Source organism: Taeniopygia guttata, chromosome 1 (genome assembly GCF_048771995.1).
Source record: "Taeniopygia guttata chromosome 1, bTaeGut7.mat, whole genome shotgun sequence".
Classification (NCBI taxonomy): Eukaryota; Metazoa; Chordata; class Aves; order Passeriformes; family Estrildidae; genus Taeniopygia; species Taeniopygia guttata.
The window spans coordinates 26,311,309-26,332,271 of record NC_133024.1 but is presented as its reverse complement, the minus strand read 5'-3'; the positions used below and the strand labels follow the sequence as shown (position 1 = coordinate 26,332,271).

The following is a 20,963-nucleotide window of genomic DNA, read 5'->3' as shown; positions in this document are numbered from 1 at the left end:
CCCTGTCCCCGAGACGAGCGGGGCCTCCCCATCCTCCCCCCGCCCCGCCGGGCGCGGCGCGTGCGCGGCGGGGGCGCGCGGGAGGGGAGGGGCGGGGCGGGGCGGGTCATGGCGGGCGTGAGGTGAGGGGTCACGGGGCGGGGCGGGAGGAGGCCCATGTGGAGCGGGAGCGGGATTGGGATCGGGAGGAGACTGAGCTGCCCGCGCTGAGCACGGGGAGGCCGGAGCCACACCCGCACCGCCGGGCCCTGGACGCAGCCAGCGCGGACGCCGGGCAGGCCGCGGACGCACCATGAAGGGGTGAGTGCGGGGCTCGGCCCGGGCCGGGCCCGCCCGGGAGGGGAGCTGGGAGCGGGGCGGGCCCGGGCGGCGCGGCGGGCGGAGAGGGCCGAGCGGTGCCGCCGCCTCGGAGCTCGGGGTTGTTGCTGTGTCCCTCCCGCCCTCTGGGACAAGGCCCGTGGCGCGGAGTCCCTCCGGGCGAGAAAAGCCGGCGGTGTCGCCGCTGGCGCCCTTTGGGCTGAGCAGGAGCCGCCCGTCACGATGGTGCCGCCGCCGGAGCGAGGATTCTCCGCGCTGAGCCCGCGCTGGAGCGGGCGGGACGCGGCGGCTCCTCGTGCTCGGGGGGATCCCGCCCTGCGGGGTCTGGGATCTGCAGAGCGGGCGGGGATGCTGGCCGGGCTGTCCTCCTTGGCTGCTCCTTGTCTGGCGGTAGCAAAGAAGCGCCGCTCACTGTGTGCGAAAAAGCTGCCAGCCTCGGGTGTGTGTGGTTTTGCAGCGCTATTGTGTGTAACATCCTCTTAGCACTTTTGTTGGTTTTTTAAGTCTTTAATTGCTACGTGGAGGCTGTAGAGCGTGGATGGATGACAAACGAGCTGTGTTCTGTGTCATGTTTCTGTGGCACACCCGCTGCTTTGCGTCTGGCATCGCTTCTCTCTGTCTCCTGAAAACTAGAGATTTCAAATCTGGGTGGCTGAAAACACTGATTTCCTTCTCAGTGGGGGCAGTGAGGTGCCGTTTCTGTACAGGGGACCGGAGGCCTTTACACTCACAGTTGTGCTTTGGTGTCAGATGACCTGCCTGACCTTGTCCAGGTCACTTTGGGACAGGTTTTTCAATGTTGGCTAAGCCACCTAATGTTTATTAATTTCAGCATCACTTGTGCACCACAAAACGTGCTTGTTCCAGTTCTGTGCCTCAGTTTCTTCACAGCTACAAAGGAAGCTATCCTCAGCTGGTTCTCAAAAGAGCATTAAACCGTCCCCTTGGAACTGGTGTTTTGCAATGATGGGTATTATTATTCCAGTTTGGCAGCTTAAGGCAGGGTGAATGGAAGCTGAATCACTTAAGCTTTTACTAAGAAATGGTCAGGGGTTTAGCTTATTAGCAGTAGGGGTGAGGTCATACAAGTCTGCGTGATAACAGACTTGGCTGGTTCTTACAGCGTGTAAGCAGCTTCAGGCATCCTGAGGGGCTGGCAGGTGTCTGTAGAAAGAGGTTCAGGGATGATTGCAAATAAACAAACTCTCAGCTGACATAAGATAGGTGTGTTTGGGATATTGGACAACCCTTTATCCACCTGCACCACCCTACATAAAAAGGGACACCCCCACTTTTAGTCCCCTTGTAATGAGGACGCTGGAGTTTGTGGGAAGAGCAGCAGCACGGATCAGCCAGGATGAGGTGGCAGTTGATGCGATCGTTGTTCGGCAGCGCTCCCGACAGAACTGGGTTTCCTTTTATCCTTTGTTGACCGTTCTGCTGTTTGCTAACAGCTTAGCCTTGCTTTGGTTGTGTGTCAGTGATGGGATGGGGTTACTGGGACCTGGATGTGTGAGTGGGAAAGCGGCCCAGGCGTGCCAGGCTGGTGCTGTGGGGATCTCCTAGCAGGGCATGGCTGGAGCTGTCTGCCGTGCTCAATGCTCCCTGAGGAACTGAGCCTGGTTTTGCTTGCACTGATCAGGAGTTCTCATTTCATGGGCTTCTTTACTTCTTGTAACTTTTTTTTTCCAATAAAAGGCTATGGAGAAAAAAACCTGCATACCGCTCTTCTGCTTTCAGAGCACCCAACTTTATTTCTGTCACTTTACTTTTACTTACAGACAGCTTTATTTCTGGTTCAACTTTAGGGCTTACTGCTTTGGGTTCTGTACTTGGTATTTCTGCTTACGGTACTCTTTCATCTCTTTGAAGAACAGCATATTCCTGTCTTGCCAAAACACTGTTAGCACCACACAGCAAATTCTGGTGCAGAATAAATTCATATTCCTGTGCAGATCCTCATATTGAATCCAGGTGTTCTCTAAAAATTCAGATGGAGGCAAATATGCCGACAGAGTTCAGATTGAAAAATAACCCCATTTAAATACAATGAGAATCAAAGAACTAGAGAATAGTTCAAAAGGAATGTATAAATTACAGGGGTACTTTGGAAAAGATCTAAATTGTTTTTTAAGTTACAAAGATCGGTGAATATCCCTAAAGTACAAGTACTGTCAAAAGATGGGTCCAAAAATAGATCTAAAGCTTCAGCTCCCAGCATACAGAAATTGATGGGCTTGAAGGGATCTGGTCTGTCTTCAGTATTGAATCCAAAATTGTGGACAAGTCCTTCTGAACAAACTGATCCCCTGTGACTGTTTTTTCTGGGAATGTATGCACTGCATTGTTACCCACACCACGAAATGCAGAAGTGATTTTGGAACCACTTAGAGCAGCTGATGTTTTATCAGCTGTCATTATGAAGAGTCTACTTTGGCAAAGAATTTAAAAAAAGAAACTATCCGGTTCATTGGCATGAAATTTCAGATCTGAAAGACCATGTAGTCAATGTATGTGTCTTGCAGCCTTCTTTCTTAGCTCTCTGAATTCAAAATAGCACATAGATGTGTGTTAATAATGCATAGCAGGTTGTAGGGTCTGTCATTAGGGTGTTTCAGGTTAGGTGACCGCTTCTACCCTAGCCCTCTGGTTTCAGAAATAGCAGAAGATTTTTGTGCTTTCTCAGCTGCTTACAATTTTGTGGATTTTCTCTTATTTGATGAGTTAAACACCATCTTTTCAACTGGGAACTGCTATTAGCTTTCACTTGGTTTTGTGAAACTTGGCTTTATATTCACTCTATCCTCACCTTCTGAATAATTTTAATAGAGTCTCATTATGTTTCCCTTTTTTTTCTTAAATGTGACTTGAAAAACTGAGGTAATCCACTCTTCTGTTAGTGAATCTTGTGATTCTGTAGAGATTAATTTATTTTTTCATTTATTATATGTTATTGTTGTTAGTTCTTGAATTTGAAAATCTATTTTAGAAGTGTGTTTGCATGAGGAAAAATACCAGTGGAAGAGACTCGGGTTCCACTGTCTGTAGTAATCTGGCTGTTTTTATATAGCAGATGTAAATAATCCTCCCTGCACTTTGTTGTATTCATGGTGTTGATTCACTTGTTGCTCAGTGGTTTTGTGTTTTCATTACCAGTTGTTATGCTACTGGTTTTCAGGAGAGAAAACTCAAAGTCTTGCATTGATTCTTGAGCATTTGCCGATTGCTGTTCATAACATTTGCTGTCTTAAAGTAAGGGTGCATTTCTAACTTGTTTCAGTTCAGATGAAACCTATGAAAGTAAGGCATCCAGCCTTTCCCTGATGGCCTTCCCTAAAAATCACATTACACAAGGCTATTGCAGGACCTACATGCTCCATTGCATGCATGTACCTGCTGTGTGACCAGGATTGTCACATCCATGGAGCCGGTAGGGCATGTTACAAGCAGGGCCCAGTGCCTGGGATCCTGTGCATGTGCTGTTTTGTCACATTAACCTCTCCAGTTTTGATTGGAAACACCTGGGAGATTGTCATGCAGCAGCACATCTTGAGCCATGTGGTGGAGAACTGATTAAAACAGGGACTAAGTAGAGTGCTGTGTGTTAAACCAGCCTTAGAAAGAAGTGTGCACTAAATTGGGTAGGACTCTCCTAGGAGATTGCCTCTCAACTTTGTCATGTTTGCAGCTAAGTCTCAGGTTTTGAAGTTTCTAAGGGTCCTCGTGACTTGCTGTGGAAGAGTTCTACAGGCTGCATCCTACACAACAGGTACCTGCTGCCTCAGAGAACTTCCTAACCTTGAGACTTCGCAGGCTTGTGCTGCTCTAGCTGCCTTGCAGGAGAGACATCACAGCTGGGGAGTACTGAACAGAACAGAAAAATAACTATATTGTTTCTGAAAGTGTGGGGAGTTGTGAAGGTAAGCTCTGATACCTCTGCTTGTTTTGCCTGGATTCAAGGAGTAAACCTTTCAAGGTCCTGAAGATGATCATGTTTCTGAGGAGAACAGGGAGGGCTTTTTCTCTCTTGAGTTAGAATGACAGAGTTTGTGCAGAGCTGCTGAATTGTTTCCATTTGCTCGGCACAGTGCTAAGCTTAACATATATGGGAGGAAGTTCCAAGTTTTATGAGAAAACTGCTGAATGGTCATATGCACTGGAGTCAGGACAAAAAAGGTAATTGAGCTTGAAAATCACTTTATTTTTAGGCTTTTTCTGAACCTACAAATGTCCAAGTGTGAGCTAAAGTCTGCATTTCTTTTCATGGACGGTAAATTTAGACCTTGCCTATATGCAAGCTTACAAATGGCTTAACAGCTTCTAAATGAGTTTATAAAAAATTCAGTTCAGTTTATTATAGGTACTTTAACCTGATTTATAACTCTGACCGCTTTGAGTTTAATTCCATAACCAGATTAAGACATTCCACAAAGTAGGAAGGATTGGGAGGGTAGGAAGGTAGCAGAGGAGTTGTAACCATTTTACTGAAGCATTTTAGAAACCAGTCTTGTGTTTTGAGTACTGGTTGAGCATTTGGTTCTTTCTGCATGTAAATGTAGCTTTGTAGTTTGGGACATTTCTGTGAAAAATGTAGTAACATTAGTTAATCACCAAATGCCACAGACTCTGCTGCCATCTCCTGAGGACAAGAAATTATGCATCCTCTTTTGCCACACTAAATCTCTTTTAAAATGGGGAATAATGGGTGATGGTTGAGCCAGAAAAATACTTTAATCCAAGTAGAAATCATTCAGAACTTGAAGAGCCATCCCATTTGGCAAGCGTTAGAAGTGTTCAGACCAATAATCTGAGAAGGCACTAGATATTTTTATCCAGAAGAGGAAAGAACATGAAAAGTTGGAGCTTTATATTTGTTTGGGAATTGATAAGAAAGAAGTGAAGTACTTCCGTGCAACACTCCTGCTCTATGTGAGGCAGGCAGTGTCAGGATTACTTTCTACTCCTGTCTGGAAGAGAGAAAGGGAAGTGACCACTGTGGGAGTTGTGAAGCAGCAGAAGTTTGTCAGGACAGAGTTTGAGGTGGGGAAGCCAGGGTAAGAGAGAGTCTGTGCACAGAAGAATACCTGGTTATTTGGAGACTCTTGGCCTTGAAGACCTGAGAGCAGCAAAGCACAGCACTGAAATGGGGTAACTGTGTATTTGTGTCAAAGCATATTGAATTAATTCATTATAGGAAGGAAATGATACTTTAGGCTTTATTGAAAATAGAGCCAAAACCATTTCCACAACAGTGTCACTAGGCAACTAAGATTAAGACACTTGAATTTTCCTGGGGGCAGAGTATTTCTTTCTTTAATTAATTGAAAATACTGTGCTTCACAGTAAGATCGTCATGCATGAAGTACTTCCTGAGCTCACTTGGCCTTCCTTTTCCCTCTCCCTGCTCTTTTCCAGGCTCCATGTGATTTTTGGCCCTTGGCAAACTAGAATCTCTAACCCTGAAAAAAATTCTGATTTCCACCATCTGAGCATTGTATTTATGTTCTCTTGAGAGTATGGGATGAGACCCTGGCAGCAGCTGAAGGCTCATCAAAGTTTTCCCTACATGGTACTTGGAACTGTCGGCAAAGATCACAAATTAGGTTGAAAATTGGACTTAAATTAGATTTACTTGTTTTTAGATCTTTGGCACAAATTTTTTATTTCAGAACAATTAATTCTTAGTGAAAATTAGGAAAAGGACGGGGGGGAAATGATTGTTGCCTTAGAAGTGTTTTTAAGATAGGCATATGAAATTGATAACACATTCAGTTATTTTTCACAGTATGTTATTTGAATGTGTGATTTGAACACCTTGCAAAAACCCAACTCTGAGACTGAAATCCAAAGTATAGGCAGGAAACCTGTAATGAAGTGACTTTTTCCCCCCCACTATTCTAATGGACGAAGGCATTTGTAAAAAAATGCATTTTCAGTGACCTATGGCAATAGTTTGTGTGAAGCAGAAAAATTATTTTCTCCTAGTATGTCAATTGCATAGTTTCTTACCTGTGTACATACAGGAAGTGCCCTCACAATGTATTTATGTAGATAAGGTACTTGGTAAGCATCACTTCTGCTTTGAATTTGAAGGTAAGCCTCTGTTCTTACTTGGTGATCATCAGGTACTTCATGAACAGTAATTTGCAAAGGATACCGATCTTCTGAGAGGCAAGTAAGGGTTATAATTATTAGATCTGAGGACATTTAATGTGTAGAAAGGGGAGGGAATCTATAAGATGTCTCAGGATATAGTTAGTAGAGGCACAAAAGTAATTTTGAGGCAAGCTATTTCAAAATAGTGAAGTGCTTCTGATTAGCAATCATCGATAAAAATCAATGTTCTTGTGAGCTTGCTTTAGAGCAGAAACGAAGAGCTGGGGTTTCTGGCAGCCCTTTATCTGCTGTATGATTGCAGACAAGTTGTTTCCTCTTTCACCTGATATTGATGTACCTGGGGTAGGCTAAATAAGTATTTAGGTCTTAACCTTGTGAGTTGCTCTGGAGTAGCAGAATTTTATGGACAACTAAGCAATGTATGTGTTTGTTTTTCTGTTCTAGAACAGCTACTTTTCCTTTGCTGTTTTAGAGTTTGGAAATTCTGTTGGCTGGGCACAGTGATTCGTGTAGCTTATCATTTTCTTGGGAAAGTTTATTTTTCACTTGAAGATTTGAGACCTAGGTAGGACATGTTTCAGCTGGAAAAACTGAGGCTATTATAGCATAACTTTGCTTCTTGCATGTGAAGACTGGCTAGTCTTTTGTATGTGGTCATGTTTTCTAGGTTGAAGCAGAGTAAATTATATCGAGATATAATGAAGAAACTTGGCTGTAATGTGCTTGTGTAGTTTTTTCCTTTTTTTAATGCTAAAGGGAGAGGCAGCTAGGGTCTAATGTTTGTCTTGGGAAATAATGATGTATGAAACCTTTTCACAGTGAGATCCAGTGGTCTTGCAAGTCTTGAATGAAGTCTCCTGTTAATTCTGATTCTAAAATTGCTTTGTTTTCTTCTGTACATCATTGTGCTCTTCTGTAGGCCAGAACTGGGGGTAATGTCCAGAAGGATATCAGATGTCATGCAATACATGTTTTCAGTAAAAAGCAGGACTAAAGAAGATCAGGGGTCTCAGAGCAAATTGTTAAGGCTTTTTGCATGCTAGGTTTGTACTTATCCTTCTGGTTTTTTGACAAGCAAAACAGAGTAGATATGCAGCCCACAGGTCTTTGAGGTAATTGAAAACATACTGGTCTGCCCACAAGAACTAGACTAACTTGTGTGTGTGTAGCAAGACATCTCATCCATTTAAAAAAAGATCCTAAACAAAAACAAACCCCCAAAAAAACAAACAAACAAACAAAAAAAAAAAAAACATAAAAAAATCCAACGACCCCAAAACACTAGAAGAGGCTCTTTTGGCCTTGGAGTAGAATCTAAGCAGAGCCACACTCTTCAGGTCTATAGCCTTCATAGTTCTGGTTTGGTTTTATTTTATGAGCGGATTATCCTGTCTAGACTCCTGCTTTGACTTGGATGCCAAAATAGAAGCAATAAAGCTAGCTGGCTGCTTAGCAGGTGACAAACCTTCTCTGAAGTCCCCTTAATTTTTTAGGGCCCATTTCTCAGTGCTGCCTCTCCTGACTTACTCCTCAGTAAGTTTTGCAAGTTTCAGATACGGCTCTGCTAAATTTAGCCTGCCAGATGCCTTCAATAAGCCTGAGCCCAGCTATCAGTTACACGGAGATCTGTTTCAGGCAGGCACAGCCCTCTGGGGAGAGACTTGCACTATTTAAAGTTGAATGAGACTGAGATTCTTACAGTGTTAAGAACGGCGAAATTCGCTCTTTTTCTCCCTGATGTTGGTTCTAAACTAGTGTTGGGCACTTGTTATTCCCAGGGAGTGAATTTGCGTTTCCTGTTGAACTGTAGCTGGAAATTGGCTGCCTCTTGAGCTGTCATTCTGTATGGCAGTTCTCTTTTGATATATGTTGAGACGCAAAAGTCAGTCTTAACATAATTAGCCTATGTTACTTCCACCAGTATCAATGTAAGACATTGTAGGAAAAATACTGTTCAAATCATGGCACTGTAAGCTGCAGACAGAGCAATGCAACTGCAGCAGGACTAACTAGGTTGCATTTGGTCCTACAAAACGTGTGAGGCTTTTTCTAGCCAGTGCCTGGAGGATCTTAGGACGCTGGTATGCAAGAGCAGGAGTGTTAATGCCAATGTTCTGGGCATGCATCCAGTTTCAGGAAGTGGTGCCTGTCACCTCACTGAAGTCACACTTCTGTTCAGATTTGGTGGATCACTCTTCACTTCCGCTCTTACATCACTGGGCAGTGTTGCTGTGTACTTTTAACAGATAACAGCCTATGCACCAGCAACTGATTCCCTTTACTAGTGAATTCTCCAAGTGTTTTTTTTTCCCCAGTGACCAAGTCGTGGAATGTAGCAGTTGTGAAAAATGCTGAATGTTTCTCATGAAAATGTAGTCCTAGGATATGTCAGGAAAATGCTTCTGGCAGTGACAGGAAAAACTTAGTGCCATTGGACAAGACAACAGTGTTTGGGGCTGCTGTAATTGGTTTTGGTTAGCCATGTTTAAGGAAAATCAACTTTAATCAGAAGGAATGTAAGGAAGAGCTAGTATGACAATAGTGGGAATTAAGAGCTAGTCTTACAGGAAAAGGCCAGGAGCTTGGCTTTAGTTAGAAGAAAGGTATGAAGAGATCATGATAACCCTCTGAAAAGGCATGTGCAATGGTGCCCATCATCTTCAGGCAGCATGGAGGTACATTTGTGTACCCTGGAATTGCTAACTGAGAATAATGGTAGCTTGGGAACAGCCTTACAATGGAAGACATTTAAGTAGCTTCAGAATGCCGGTGTTTCATTGAGGAGAGGGTATGGATTTGTTGAACACTGTAGTAGTAAAAGGCCTGACATGCTAAGCCAGGAGTCCCTCATTCCTCTGTGGTAAAAATAATTGCTTGGGATGGGGTGACTGGCTTGTCCCAGAAGCTTTGACATCTGAGATGGTACAATACAATAGTACTGTTGACTATTGCATCTTCCATGGAGTGCCATTTGAGCTGTGGGGTGCCAATAGTAAGTGCGGATCTTCTTAGGAATATTAGTGGCATCATAGAGTTCAATGATTTGTTATGGGAGGGCATGTCCCTTCTGGGCATTTCGGGTTCTTTATACATCTTTATGTTCTCTCGTATGATAATTTGAGCTTGTAATTTAATTTTCTTTTTTGCTGACAGCAGAGGACAAGTGTTTCTAGTACACCTTCTGCTAAGCTGGAATGGACAGGGCTGGCCTAGTCAGACCTTAAGTTGACATAGTAATCTTAAGTTACTGATTTGGCTGAGACTTCACTTGAAGAAGCAGGTCTAGCAGTAAACTGCTGTTAAAAACAAACAAACACCTCCCCCCCTCCCCCCAAAGCTGCTTGCTTTACTTTGGTGAAAATAGGGGAGTGATAATTTTGAGTCCTTTGTTACAGGTGCTCTTGGCTATTTGGAGTAGTTTTTTTCAGTCCTTAGGATCAAAGTGCAGGTTGTTCTATGAATCATAAAGTGTAACACAATATCTGTAGACTGTTCACAGATGTACTGGGTAATCTACATCCCTGTGCTCCTCTTGCACAGTACTTCCAGTTTAAACTGGGGTGAACTGGCACTTCTGCTCAAGAACCAATTAGTTCTGCCTATGGCAACTTCTTTTCTCTTCTTCATCCTGGCAGAGGACTTGTGTGGTGAAGCCAGTCAGGGGACTGATACGGGTTAAAACTAAGCTTTCCTTTTTTTTGTCCAGGTTAGTTTTAATTGGTGTTGGTTCACCACATTGTTGCACAAATGTTTGTGCCAGCAAGAGGATGGAAATAAGTGGCTCAGGGACAGCAAGACTGCTGCTTTTGGCAGCAGTGCCAGCTTTTCCATGCTTTTACTCAAGGCCTCAGTGGCACTTTTGCCATGCTGTCCTCAGGCAAAACCATGAATTCTCATAATGTGGGTCTTCCTTTCCATGTTCTTACTTAATTTACGTATTAAATGGTTTTGTGCATAATAGATGTGGTGCTGATTTAATCAGCTAGTGCTAAATGTTAAAGTAATTTATGGTCTGAGTACAGGCTATTTAAATAGATATGTTTAGGGTATTGAGTTATGCTTCCTGCAGTGTTTCTCAAACCTCTTTCATATTATTCTCCAGGGGAAGATACTGTCCCTGGTTTAATTCATGCAAGGACAAACCAGATAGTGACAGAGCATAGGAGACAAGCAGCAGGAGATGGCAGGAGGCAACAGTGAATGTTGCAAGTGGTGAGAGATAGAGGGGGAAAAGTCCAGGGGCTTGAGGAAATGTGTCAACAAGTGCAAGTGCCTTTTAGCCATCTACTAACAGAGCTCACCTCTGATGCCAGCCTCAGAGGTGATGACTTGGCTCAGCATCTCCCAGCCTTAGACTCTGCTTCTGCATTTATTTATTTATTTGTTCTCTGTCTGAAACCTTATTGGTGAAGATCCATTTTCTGGCCATTTTCCCTTTCTTAGCCATTTTGTCCTGGCTGTCTGTGGTAATATATTTTTGTCCTGTTGCACTGTCATCATAAATATTTCATACTGACTATCTTCTAATGCCTGGTTTGTTTGATTAGTAACTAATTAATCTTTAAATAGTATTAGAAAACACTGCCTGGTGATGGCCTGTGTCAGGGATTTTTGCTCCAAAGGAGACGTGGTGTATAGCAACTGTTATGAGTTCATCATGCTAGCATTGCTGATCTACAGAAGCTTGGAACTACTGATACTTTTTTGTATCACCAAGGTTTATATTGTGTTATTTGGAGAAGTGGTCTAGGCTTTCAGTAACTGAGTATGAATGTGAGGTTTGTCTCTTCCCTTACTGACCTCCTGCACTGCAGCTCATCTGACCTAGCTGGGCAGTTGAGACCTGCTCCCTTTGATTCCTACTCTCATGCAGACTGCAGCAAAAGGGACTCTTCATGCATCTTTTCCCTCCTAATACGAGATTACTGAGGTGCCCTACTCCAGTAAAACTCTTTCATGGACACAAATATACCCAAGAACCCATATGCCACAGTTTTACTCCTGCCCTTTGTGAGGAGAAGGCAGCAGCACTGCTGGCTGGGATCAGAACTTGCCTTCTGTGAGCCTGAAGAAGCCCTGCTGTGCTAAGCTGAGCAGTTTTGCCACGCTGGGCATAAAACAAGTACTACAGTTTCTCCACCATCTCATAACTTTGATTGCGTGCTTGTTTACACTGGGAGTACTTCTGTAGTGTGGGAACATCATCCTTATTAGCTCAGGACTTATATTGTGTTGGAATATAGTTCTCAAAGGGACTTGTGCAAATGGCCATACATGAAGAAAAGAATCTTGAGAGCAAGCGGTATCTTTAATGCTGTTTGGGTAGAAAACAATCTGGTTGCCCTACCAATTCAGTATAACAGGGCTGATATGAACGTAGAACTGTGTGCTTTTCTAATTCCATGTGCACTGGCTTTCTACATATTTTGGTTATCATTTGGGAAAAGATTTTTATTATCTTGATATTTTTATTTTTCATTCTTGTAGTCATTGTTAAAACTGCTTGCCCTCACCCAAGGGTAACTAATCTCTTTATTTTTATTTTTTAAAATTTTCTTCTGTGTGTATAGTATTTCTGTCAGGAAGTTAGTCTTAGAAAAGGGAGAAGTTTGGTCTGTTTCTTCTTAGTATAATTCAGTGTATTTTAAGGTTATGGTTCTGCTCTCAGGAAGAAAGTTTTCAGTGATGATCAAAGTAGATGCAGATATCACCTTGAGAGGGGCACAATTGCATATTAACAGGCTTAATATATTTGTTGCACACAGTACTGTTGGTTTTTAGAGACAGATGTCTAGTAAGGACTTTATCTAAGTGTAGGCTTTATATTGAAAGGTGGTAAAATTGAGAATGTCTTTGAAGCATGGATAAGGACTTCATTTCCATGGTCTCTTCTAGCTTCTTGTTCCTCCCATATTTTCATTGGGGTTTTAAATTTTCTTTTTCTTGTGATCTTGATGGTCAGAGGGGAAATAAGTGGGATAATGTTAAAGCTAATACTTCTGTAGAGATCCATGTTCTTCTGTCTCCCACCCAGTAAAACCACAGATATACTATGGTACAATAGCGTTTAGTGTGGCCCGAGAAACTTCTGACTGTAGAGAGCTGACTGAAAGTAGATTAAGGACTTAAATCAGCCACCAGCATAAGACTTGATTGCATGGGTTGGATGTGGCAGTTCCAATATGTTTTGAGGTGACTATTAGATGGGACAGTTCTCTAAGGATAAGCAAAATAATTGATTTTGGGTATCCTTAAAAATGTTGCTGTATGTCAGATGTTAAGCATGTTTTGATTTGTTCCAGTAGCCGGATCGAGCTGGGAGATGTGACGCCACACAACATTAAGCAGCTGAAGAGGCTAAACCAGGTCATTTTTCCTGTCAGCTACAATGACAAATTCTACAAGGATGTGCTGGAGGTTGGCGAACTTGCCAAACTAGGTACAAATGTTCTTGCCAGTAATTGTGGACTGTGGTGGCAGAAGTGGTCACATTGCTATCCATAATGGTTTTGAATAGCTGCTCCTTCTATTTAGTTGTTTTACATCATGAAAAATAATTGTTTAAGAACCTCAAAGAAGCCACAGAGGGTCTGTGTTCTAAATAGATTACGTCCCACTGGGAATAGCCATTTTTTCTGTTCCAGAAGAAAATAGTTGTGCATTGCCAACTTACCTTGTGATCTCATTGCTGGTTGGTGTGAACAGTGGTGAGCAACCACTGTGTCAAAGCAGCACTAGTTACTTCATTCCAAGTGTGAATTCACAATGTATGTTATTTTATCTGGATGGTAGAATGAACGAGAGGGGAGGGAGGAAGATATAGGGTGTAAATGAAAGAGCTGTATGTGTAGTTTGAGACTTGTTACTGATAAACCTTTGTTTCCCTCTCTCTCTGACAGCCTATTTCAATGATATTGCAGTGGGAGCAGTGTGCTGTAGGGTGGATCACTCCCAGAACCAGAAGAGACTGTACATCATGACACTTGGATGCCTGGCACCCTACCGAAGGCTAGGAATAGGTAAGGAGGGTCTTTTTTTTTATCTGAGGCATCAAAGAAACCAGGTTGCTGTCCAGCTTTCTAAATGCTCTTTCAGATTTTTAACCAAGTTAGTGCACTTTAGACTATCTATTTTCTTTGGAAGGGACTTGGGGGAAAGATTATATTTATCATGTGCTCATTCTTCCCTACCTTTCAGAAATGAACCTTTTGTAGAAATGTTTACTTCAGGATTTCAGATCATTTTAATCTTAATAATATTATCATACTGTTATGTAAATACTCTGCTTCTATGGATGTGAAAATTGTTGCAGAGGTGAAATAATTTGTCAGAGATATGTAGACAGTATGCAAGTCATACATAAGTAGAACACCACATTCCTTCATTGTCTTCTCTCTTCACTCCTCTAAATGTAGGGGCTTTATATTTATTTTGTCTTTATCACTACTGATTATTGCTGCTCAGGGGTAGCACCTGCTTTTTGTCTATATTGCGTTTAGTTCTTTGCTCCACATTGCAAAGCCATAGGACAGATTAATCAAGACCTACAGTAACCTGTTTACCTTGACAAACTGGATTGAAAAGATAATTTTGTTTTAAATTATTTTACTAGGTCTTTAGTAGAAAAAGCTTACCAGTTCCCTCACTGCTTTGTACAATATTTTGGCTGTATTTTGAGCCGAGTTTGAGACCTTGAAACTATTAAAATAGCATTAAAATAAGATGATTTATAAGTATGCTTCTGGTCTGTTGTGATTTTTATTTCTTCTTCAAAGAAACAATGAAGTAAGGTTTATGAGCAATCAGAGACAGAATGAAATACCTACACATCATGTTTTAGTTGCCTTTCCTAGTTTTCACACTCTGTCATTTTAGTCTATCTACAATTAAACTGCCTCTCCTCAAGGAAGCACCTAGCTAAGTACAGACTAAATTGTGTCCTAGTTTTCTCAAGTATCTTTTTATCTTTTGGCAGGAACTAAAATGTTGAATCATGTCTTAAACATCTGTGAAAAAGATGGCACTTTTGACAACATCTATCTGTAAGTAAATGAGTTACACTCATGCATTTTTTGAGAAATTATAAAGGTAGATATGGGAGCAAATGGATGGAGATTCAAGTGTGGGTTTAGTGTATATTTTAGTGGGGTCATGGAACATCTTGTTAGTACTAGCAGGAAAGACAGGGGTCGTATTCTGGGCTTGTTGTGTAATGCTGAGAAAACCAAAAGCTGCTTGATTTAGAAAGGGTTCTGCAAAATTGCTGAATTTGAAAGCAATTTAGTTACAAAATTATGTTCTAGAGCAAAATTACACTGTAAGACAAAAAAATCTTTTTAGAAAGGATTTTATTTTTATCATACAAGGTCATCTTCAGAATGGAATATACTGCAAGTCTTGGATGCAGTTTTGATGCATTTGCTTTCTGTCTTTTATGACAGTGCTCTGTGGGTTAGAATATTAGAGATGTTTGCAAGCACTGAAAGTTTACTACATTCAGTAATAAGGCCCTACTGCTACTCTCATTCTTGCACACTGCTAGGTCAGCTATTTGTTCAGCAACACAATAAACTAGATGAGTGCCCTGACCCAGCTGGGGAAGCTATTTTCAGTTTTATTTTTGGGTGTTATTTTTCATTCTAGTGTGTTTTTGTGGTTTGGGGGTGGTTTTCTTGTGCTTTGTTTTGGTTATTTTTAAAATCAACTGCATGTCTGTGAAAGCACTTGGCATGATGCAGGCAAGAGAGCAAACACTGGGGTAGAGGGCAGTACCAGTATTCCCCTGGAAAGGGAGTCTGAAATCCATAAATGTCGAAACTATGCTTTTCCTTTGCTTCTGGTTTCACACTTGTGCTTTTTGCTGTGCATTGGTGTCTGTGTGGTTACCAAGTGAGTTGATGGCAGTTTTTGGCTTGATCCCTTCTCTGAGCCAGCTCCTTCTTGTCTGTCACTGCCTTGGCCATCACACCAGTGCCAGCATGATGCACTGCGAGGGATAGGCCCACAGCAGGTACAGCTTCGATGGACTTTCACTGCCACAGAACTACATCCTGAATACTTGCCAGACCTGTGGAAGATGCTTTGTGAGGAGTGTTTCATACACTGGTATCGCTGTAAATGGAGTGACTTTCTCCTCAAACTCTTGCTTCTGCCATGGAGGTGCAGAATCTTCCACGTCCTCTGCTGTTGTTGCTTTGTGCCATCTCTGTAAGAGGAGTGTGTTTTAAAAGAGGTGTCTGAGTAAAGTTACTCTTGGCTTGTACTCCTTCCTGCCCTCCTGCCTCAGGAGAAGTGGTAATGAACTCTCTCTGAGATGCCTGCATAATGGGACAGGGGCTTTCCTTTTTACTTTTGCATTTTACTGTGTGCACAGTGTAGGAACTGTTTGCTGATTCTAACCCTGCCCCAAATCCTTCATAATCCTTCTTTACAGTTCCTAGACCAAGGATTCTGGCATGACAATTAATAGCCCCCAAAATTGTGCTAAAGTTCTTTTAGTGGCCCATTGATTTTATTACTAAGTCTATTACTTGTGCATCTTTTATTTGAACATATTAGGCAGTTTAGCACCAAATGTGATATCACTGCCTAAATTTGTCATTACAATAATGTTTAGCTTTTAGCTTTTTGCTGCTTATTTGGTTTAACACTAATATCTTTTGTTTTGTTCTGCTGTTGCTTCCACAGTTACTTTGGTTCTGTGGTTATGTAGTGTGTTGTCATGACAAAGTGATTAATGAAGTTGTGCAGTGTCTGCTGAACTTTGGGAGTGTTTAATGAATGCCTTTTGTTAATCCAAACATTTTTGTGTCTTTTTTCTCTTTCTTATTTTTGTTTTTTTTTTTGTTTGTTTTTTGTTTTTTTTTTTTTTTTTTTAATAAATGAAACTTGTGCAGATAAATATCCTAGTCACATAGGATAAAGAACTGATGGCTGTTTGTTTTGGAGACCTTGAGATGTGCTAGCAAAATCTGTAAAACTCACGGGGAAGTAAATATGAGGGAAAAGGACTTTGCAAATCCATAGGACTTTTTTGTGTTACATCTTTTTGTAGGAGACAGGAGTGGTTGGAATAGAGCAAGGTGTTAAAATCATATCAAACATCATTGTCAGTTGTATGTTACAGTGTGTCGGGATCATCGCTGAGACAACTCCTCTGGTCATCTGCAAAGTGTTACTACAGGAGGTTAAAGTTGTCTTTACAGTGAAACTCTGTTACATATTTCCACTAAATATCTGCCATACTGCTTTATCAATATGAAGAAAAATTGAAATTACAGAGGTAGTAATGCTTCAAAGTCTTTCTGTTATCTTGTGTTCCTTGAAAGTTTTACTGAGGGGAAGCATTTACTTCTATTGACAGCCATAGGCCATCCAGGAGCTGAATATTAGCCCAGAATTGAATTGGGAAGACCAACATTTCCAGGCTGTTCCTTCTCTATCTAGAGAGCTGATTTTCTTGTCTTTTGACATTTCTGAGTATGGAGGCCGAGTACTGACCCCTGTCTCTCTGTGCCCTTTTCTGTCCCAGGCATGTCCAGATCAGCAATGAATCTGCAATTGACTTCTACAGAAAGTTTGGCTTTGAGATCATTGAGACGAAGAAGAACTACTACAAGAGGATAGAGCCCGCAGATGCTCACGTGCTGCAGAAAAACCTCAAAGCCCCTTGTCTTGGCCAGAATGCAGATGTGCAAAAGACCGACAACTGAACAAAACCCGAGCGGACACTTTCTTGCACTTGCTTGTCGCCAAATAAGGAAAGAGAGGCCTCTTTTTTTTTTTTTTTTTTTTTTTATTGGTTGGTTGGTTTTTGTTGTTTTTTTGGTTTGTTTTTTTTTTTTTTACTCCACCCCTTCATCTTATTTTTTTTTTCTTGACCTCTCTCCAGCAAAATGTAATGCTTCTTCCAAGGATCGTCCAATCATGTTTGGGGTTGGGTTTTGGTTGGTTTTGGATTTTTTTTTTTTTTTTTTGAGCTCTCCTTTCTGATGTTTTTTGAGGTCAGGGGGGGCTGATTTTTTGGGTTTTTTTTGGGGTAGGAAAAGGTGTGCAGATCTCTTCTTAAGTTTGAGGTGTGGAGGGCTTGAGCAGGTTATTCTGATGACAAGTTTCCTTCAGAATTATTTTTTCAGTAAGCAGAATGTAAACCCAATGGGGGGGGAAAAGGCAAAGCAATATCTTGTCCTTTGACTCCTACATTATTGTGTTTTTTATAACCTACAGGGTACTTTACTCCCCCCCAACCTTTGAATGTTACTTCAGTACTTCCCACTCTTCCTTTTAATTCCCCCACCTCAAAAAAGTATATTTAGTTCTTCCCAATATTTTTGAGTATGGCTTTTTCCTTCATCTTTTGCTGAGAAGGGTGGGCTACTTTACCATACCTTTTCACTCTGCCTGGGCTGATCTTTTTGGATGCTTTTTTTAAATACTCCTCACCCAAGCTGGTGCTACACTTCTTAACTGACTGAGAGGAGGATTTAGAGTGGTCTTTATTTTTTTTTATTTTCATTTACCCAACTCCCAGCAGACTTTTGCCAGAGTAAGAGCTAGATCTGGTGTTGGCAAGAATAACCTTGTAAAAATATGAATCCTGAGGCAACACCCTTGCTTTAAAAATGGGTGAAATTCTTTAGGGCCCATTGAGAGTTAGTTTTATCTGTGTTGTTGGGATGGAAAAGGTGACTGTGACCACCTTACCAGCTTTGATGACATAAGGCAAGCACCTGTCTCCAGATAACTTTGCTACAGCTACTGAATCTGTGGTGACAGATGTAAGAGTTGAGGAAACCAGGCAGCAAGGCTAAGAAGGCAGACATGAATCTGACCCTAATCACATAGCTTTGCAGGCTCTCCTGGATTTGCTTGGGATTGGCTTGACTTGCTGTGTTTATGAGCTCCTTTGGAAGGTGGTGGTGAAGAACTGCGTGGATTTGCTCCTTTGAAGATTATTTTCCCTTTCCTCGTTCAGTAGTAATAATGCAGTTCTCCTCTGGTGAGAGGGTGTTCGTGGAGCACCGGAGAAAGCAGCGTATATTAGAGCATTTTATGGGTTTGGAAAATAGGCTGGCTGGCTTCTTCCTAGTACTGTAACTTTGAGGCTGCAGTAAACTGTACTAAGCTCTGCTTTGCATCCTTTCATGCTTTGTTTGCGTGAATACCAGTGCTCCTTTCTAGGCACTGTTGCCAGCAATTTTATGTATGCCAATATAAATACCAACTTGAGCTTGGACTCTTCTCCAAGCATCTGAGAAAGTGCACTGAGCTGAGACAACACCAACCTGCCCCATCCCCCATGTAGATGCTGAACTGTATTATTTTCCTGTTTGTTTTTTAAAGTTTAGATCTGCATCTTGAATTCTTCCGCTCTGAAAGCCTCCAACCTGTAGTGTGCATTGCAGCATACATCTGGTTAGTAGGTGCTGTCCAGTCATTAGAGGGTGACTTGGGAACCAAAAATTCCAAAATGGGAATTGTGGTGAGGCAAGGGATGGCACCCCTCGCTGCACATTAGGTGGTCTTTGATACCCCAGGGATGACTATACCAGCTGCTACACAGTTACTCCTTCTTTGACAGAGGTGTGTAGCATTTGTTGGAGTGCATCTTGACAGACCTGTACTGGAAAATGGCTGCTTAATTTGCTGAGTTTGCACTATTGGAGTCTTGGAGATGGGCAGGTGGCCAACACCAACCCATCTGCACGGCCCGAGCACCTGTGTTTGCAACATGTGGTGGCAGACTCTGGCTAGAAAGATGCAAACAGTTCCCTTGGCCAGAGGCAGCCTAGTTTTGACAAAAGGTTATTTTCAGCTAGGACCTGCTCATGGTGATTATGTTGGCAGCCTGGCATCTTTCTAGAAGGGGATGTATCGAAGCACAATTAGCTTGTCATATGCCAACAGAGTTTCCCTGGCCATCTGTAGACCAAACTAAGAGAAGTATGTGGAGGGAGAAATAGTATTGCATTTGAGGATGTCCGTGCAGCACAGCTGTAACTCAGACCATAGCTGCCTCTGGTGCCAAGCAAAGTGCTCTTCATTCTTCTAGAACTATGTGGTAAGTGTTTGGGTTGGGTAGATGGGTGTGGGGATATGAACTCTTAGGATTTGCTGTTGTCGTAGGCTTCCACAAATCAGTGTGTTTCACAGACAGTTATTCTTCAGGTTTAAAAGTACAAGTCTGATGTCTGAACTTACTTGGATTAACCTTTGTTTCTGTCTCTTTTTGCTTTGGGCTGCCATCATTCTATGAATGTATCCATGAGAACGATTCTTAAAGCTCCTATTCCACAGCAGACCTGCCTCATTTTAACTTCTAACAAAATGTTTTGTAGGAGGTGGAAGAGAGAATAAATCTAAGACTCCTTTTCCCGGGCTGTTAATCCTGGAAAACAGTTGTTGAATCTTGAATACAAGGTTTAATCTGAATCTTTAGAGAACTCTGTTCCCTGTACATGGGTAAGGGCAAGTGAAGGTCAGTAGTTCTGGATGACAAACAGTTGTATTTTATCAGCCTACCAGTTGTGTTGAGTGAAGGAGGAGAGTGCTGTATCTTAGTGCTGTTATCTAGAGATACTGAAATTGTGTGAAGTATGGGCTTGCTGCAGAGAACTTCAGTTACTTTGATTGTTGCTGCAGGAGGACATCCTTCTAGCTTGAAAATAACAGCTTGTGAACAACAAAATTTTCCCAAAGTTGGGAGTTTCAGTGGGGAAAAAAAACCACCAGCACCTGCTCTGGATGAAGATCTAGCAAGAAAAATGTATGCAAGTAACAGCTTTAGAGTGTAAATTGTGTATGTACAAGTTACTCATGAATCTCTGCGACTGGCTTTGTCACACATCAGTTGAACTATGAAGATATTACCTACAAAAAGACTCCTACTTGAGGAAACCATGGTACAGGAGAAGAAGAATCATCCAGAAGAGAGATCCCTCATTTTTGGGAGGGGTAAGGGGGAGAATGTATTTAGTGTATACAGAAACTGGCTGAGTTTACATGATGCAGCTAATGGTTAAACCTGCCAACTAAATATGACATACTGTTACAATTGAAACAAACTTACATGGTATTTAGTTAAATCTTGATGGTGCCCTGTGTCTAGTAAAAATTTGGTCCCCCAAATTGTTTTATTCTCCCCCATGCTGTAATCCAGGGTCAGCTGCTATGCACAATGTCTGTGTTTTGTAAAGTGTTTGCTGACTTGGATGTTTCTTTTGAATCTGCAATGCTTCCTGATTAATTTGGCTAAGACCACCCCTGGTCTCTTGAGTTAAGATTTAGTGAAAGGTATGCTGTATGCAGTTTACAGATGCATTCTCAATGTTACAAGCTAAGTTGCAGGGGGAGCAAATTCTTTACAATAAGTTGGTCCATTTTTAATCTATATCATTGCCCTTGTTGTACATCAGGAGCATGTTTTTGTTTTTCTCAAACTCTTTAGAAATACCGTTCAGAATAAACGTGCACTATTTGAGTTATGTCATTTACAGTTTGTCATGTGCATTTTTTTGCTGTCCAGTTGT

The 20,963-nt window shown here is 41.9% G+C and overlaps 1 protein-coding gene across 3 annotated transcripts; it reads left to right on the top strand.

Annotated features, from left to right (window-relative positions):
* The first annotated feature begins 120 nt into the window (after positions 1–120).
* On the top strand, positions 121–20,923 carry NAA50 (N-alpha-acetyltransferase 50, NatE catalytic subunit). 3 transcript variants are annotated; one of them, XM_002186640.7, is made up of 5 exons: positions 121–300; positions 12,738–12,874; positions 13,335–13,454; positions 14,411–14,477; positions 16,967–20,923. In XM_002186640.7, exons 1-5 carry the CDS (start codon positions 293–295, stop codon positions 17,145–17,147), a joined length of 513 nt encoding a protein of 170 aa, XP_002186676.1. In that variant the 5' UTR covers positions 121–292; the 3' UTR covers positions 17,148–20,923. The 3 variants fall into 3 exon arrangements, with proteins under 3 accessions (XP_002186676.1, XP_030122432.1, XP_030122411.1); XM_030266572.4 differs by having other exon boundaries at positions 146–300; positions 12,741–12,874; XM_030266551.4 differs by lacking the exon at positions 121–300 and having other exon boundaries at positions 12,688–12,874; positions 16,967–17,268.
* Positions 20,924–20,963: the final 40 nt, after the last annotated feature.

Coding starts and splice junctions, on each gene's coding strand:
- NAA50 (XM_030266551.4), top strand. CDS start 12,703: ATGTCAGATGTTAAGCATGTTTTGATTTGTTCCAGTAGCCGGATCGAG. Junction 13,455..14,410: donor CTACCGAAGGCTAGGAATAG/GTAAGGAGGGTC, acceptor ATCTTTTGGCAG/GAACTAAAATGTTGAATCAT. Junction 14,478..16,966: donor ACTTTTGACAACATCTATCT/GTAAGTAAATGA, acceptor TTTCTGTCCCAG/GCATGTCCAGATCAGCAATG.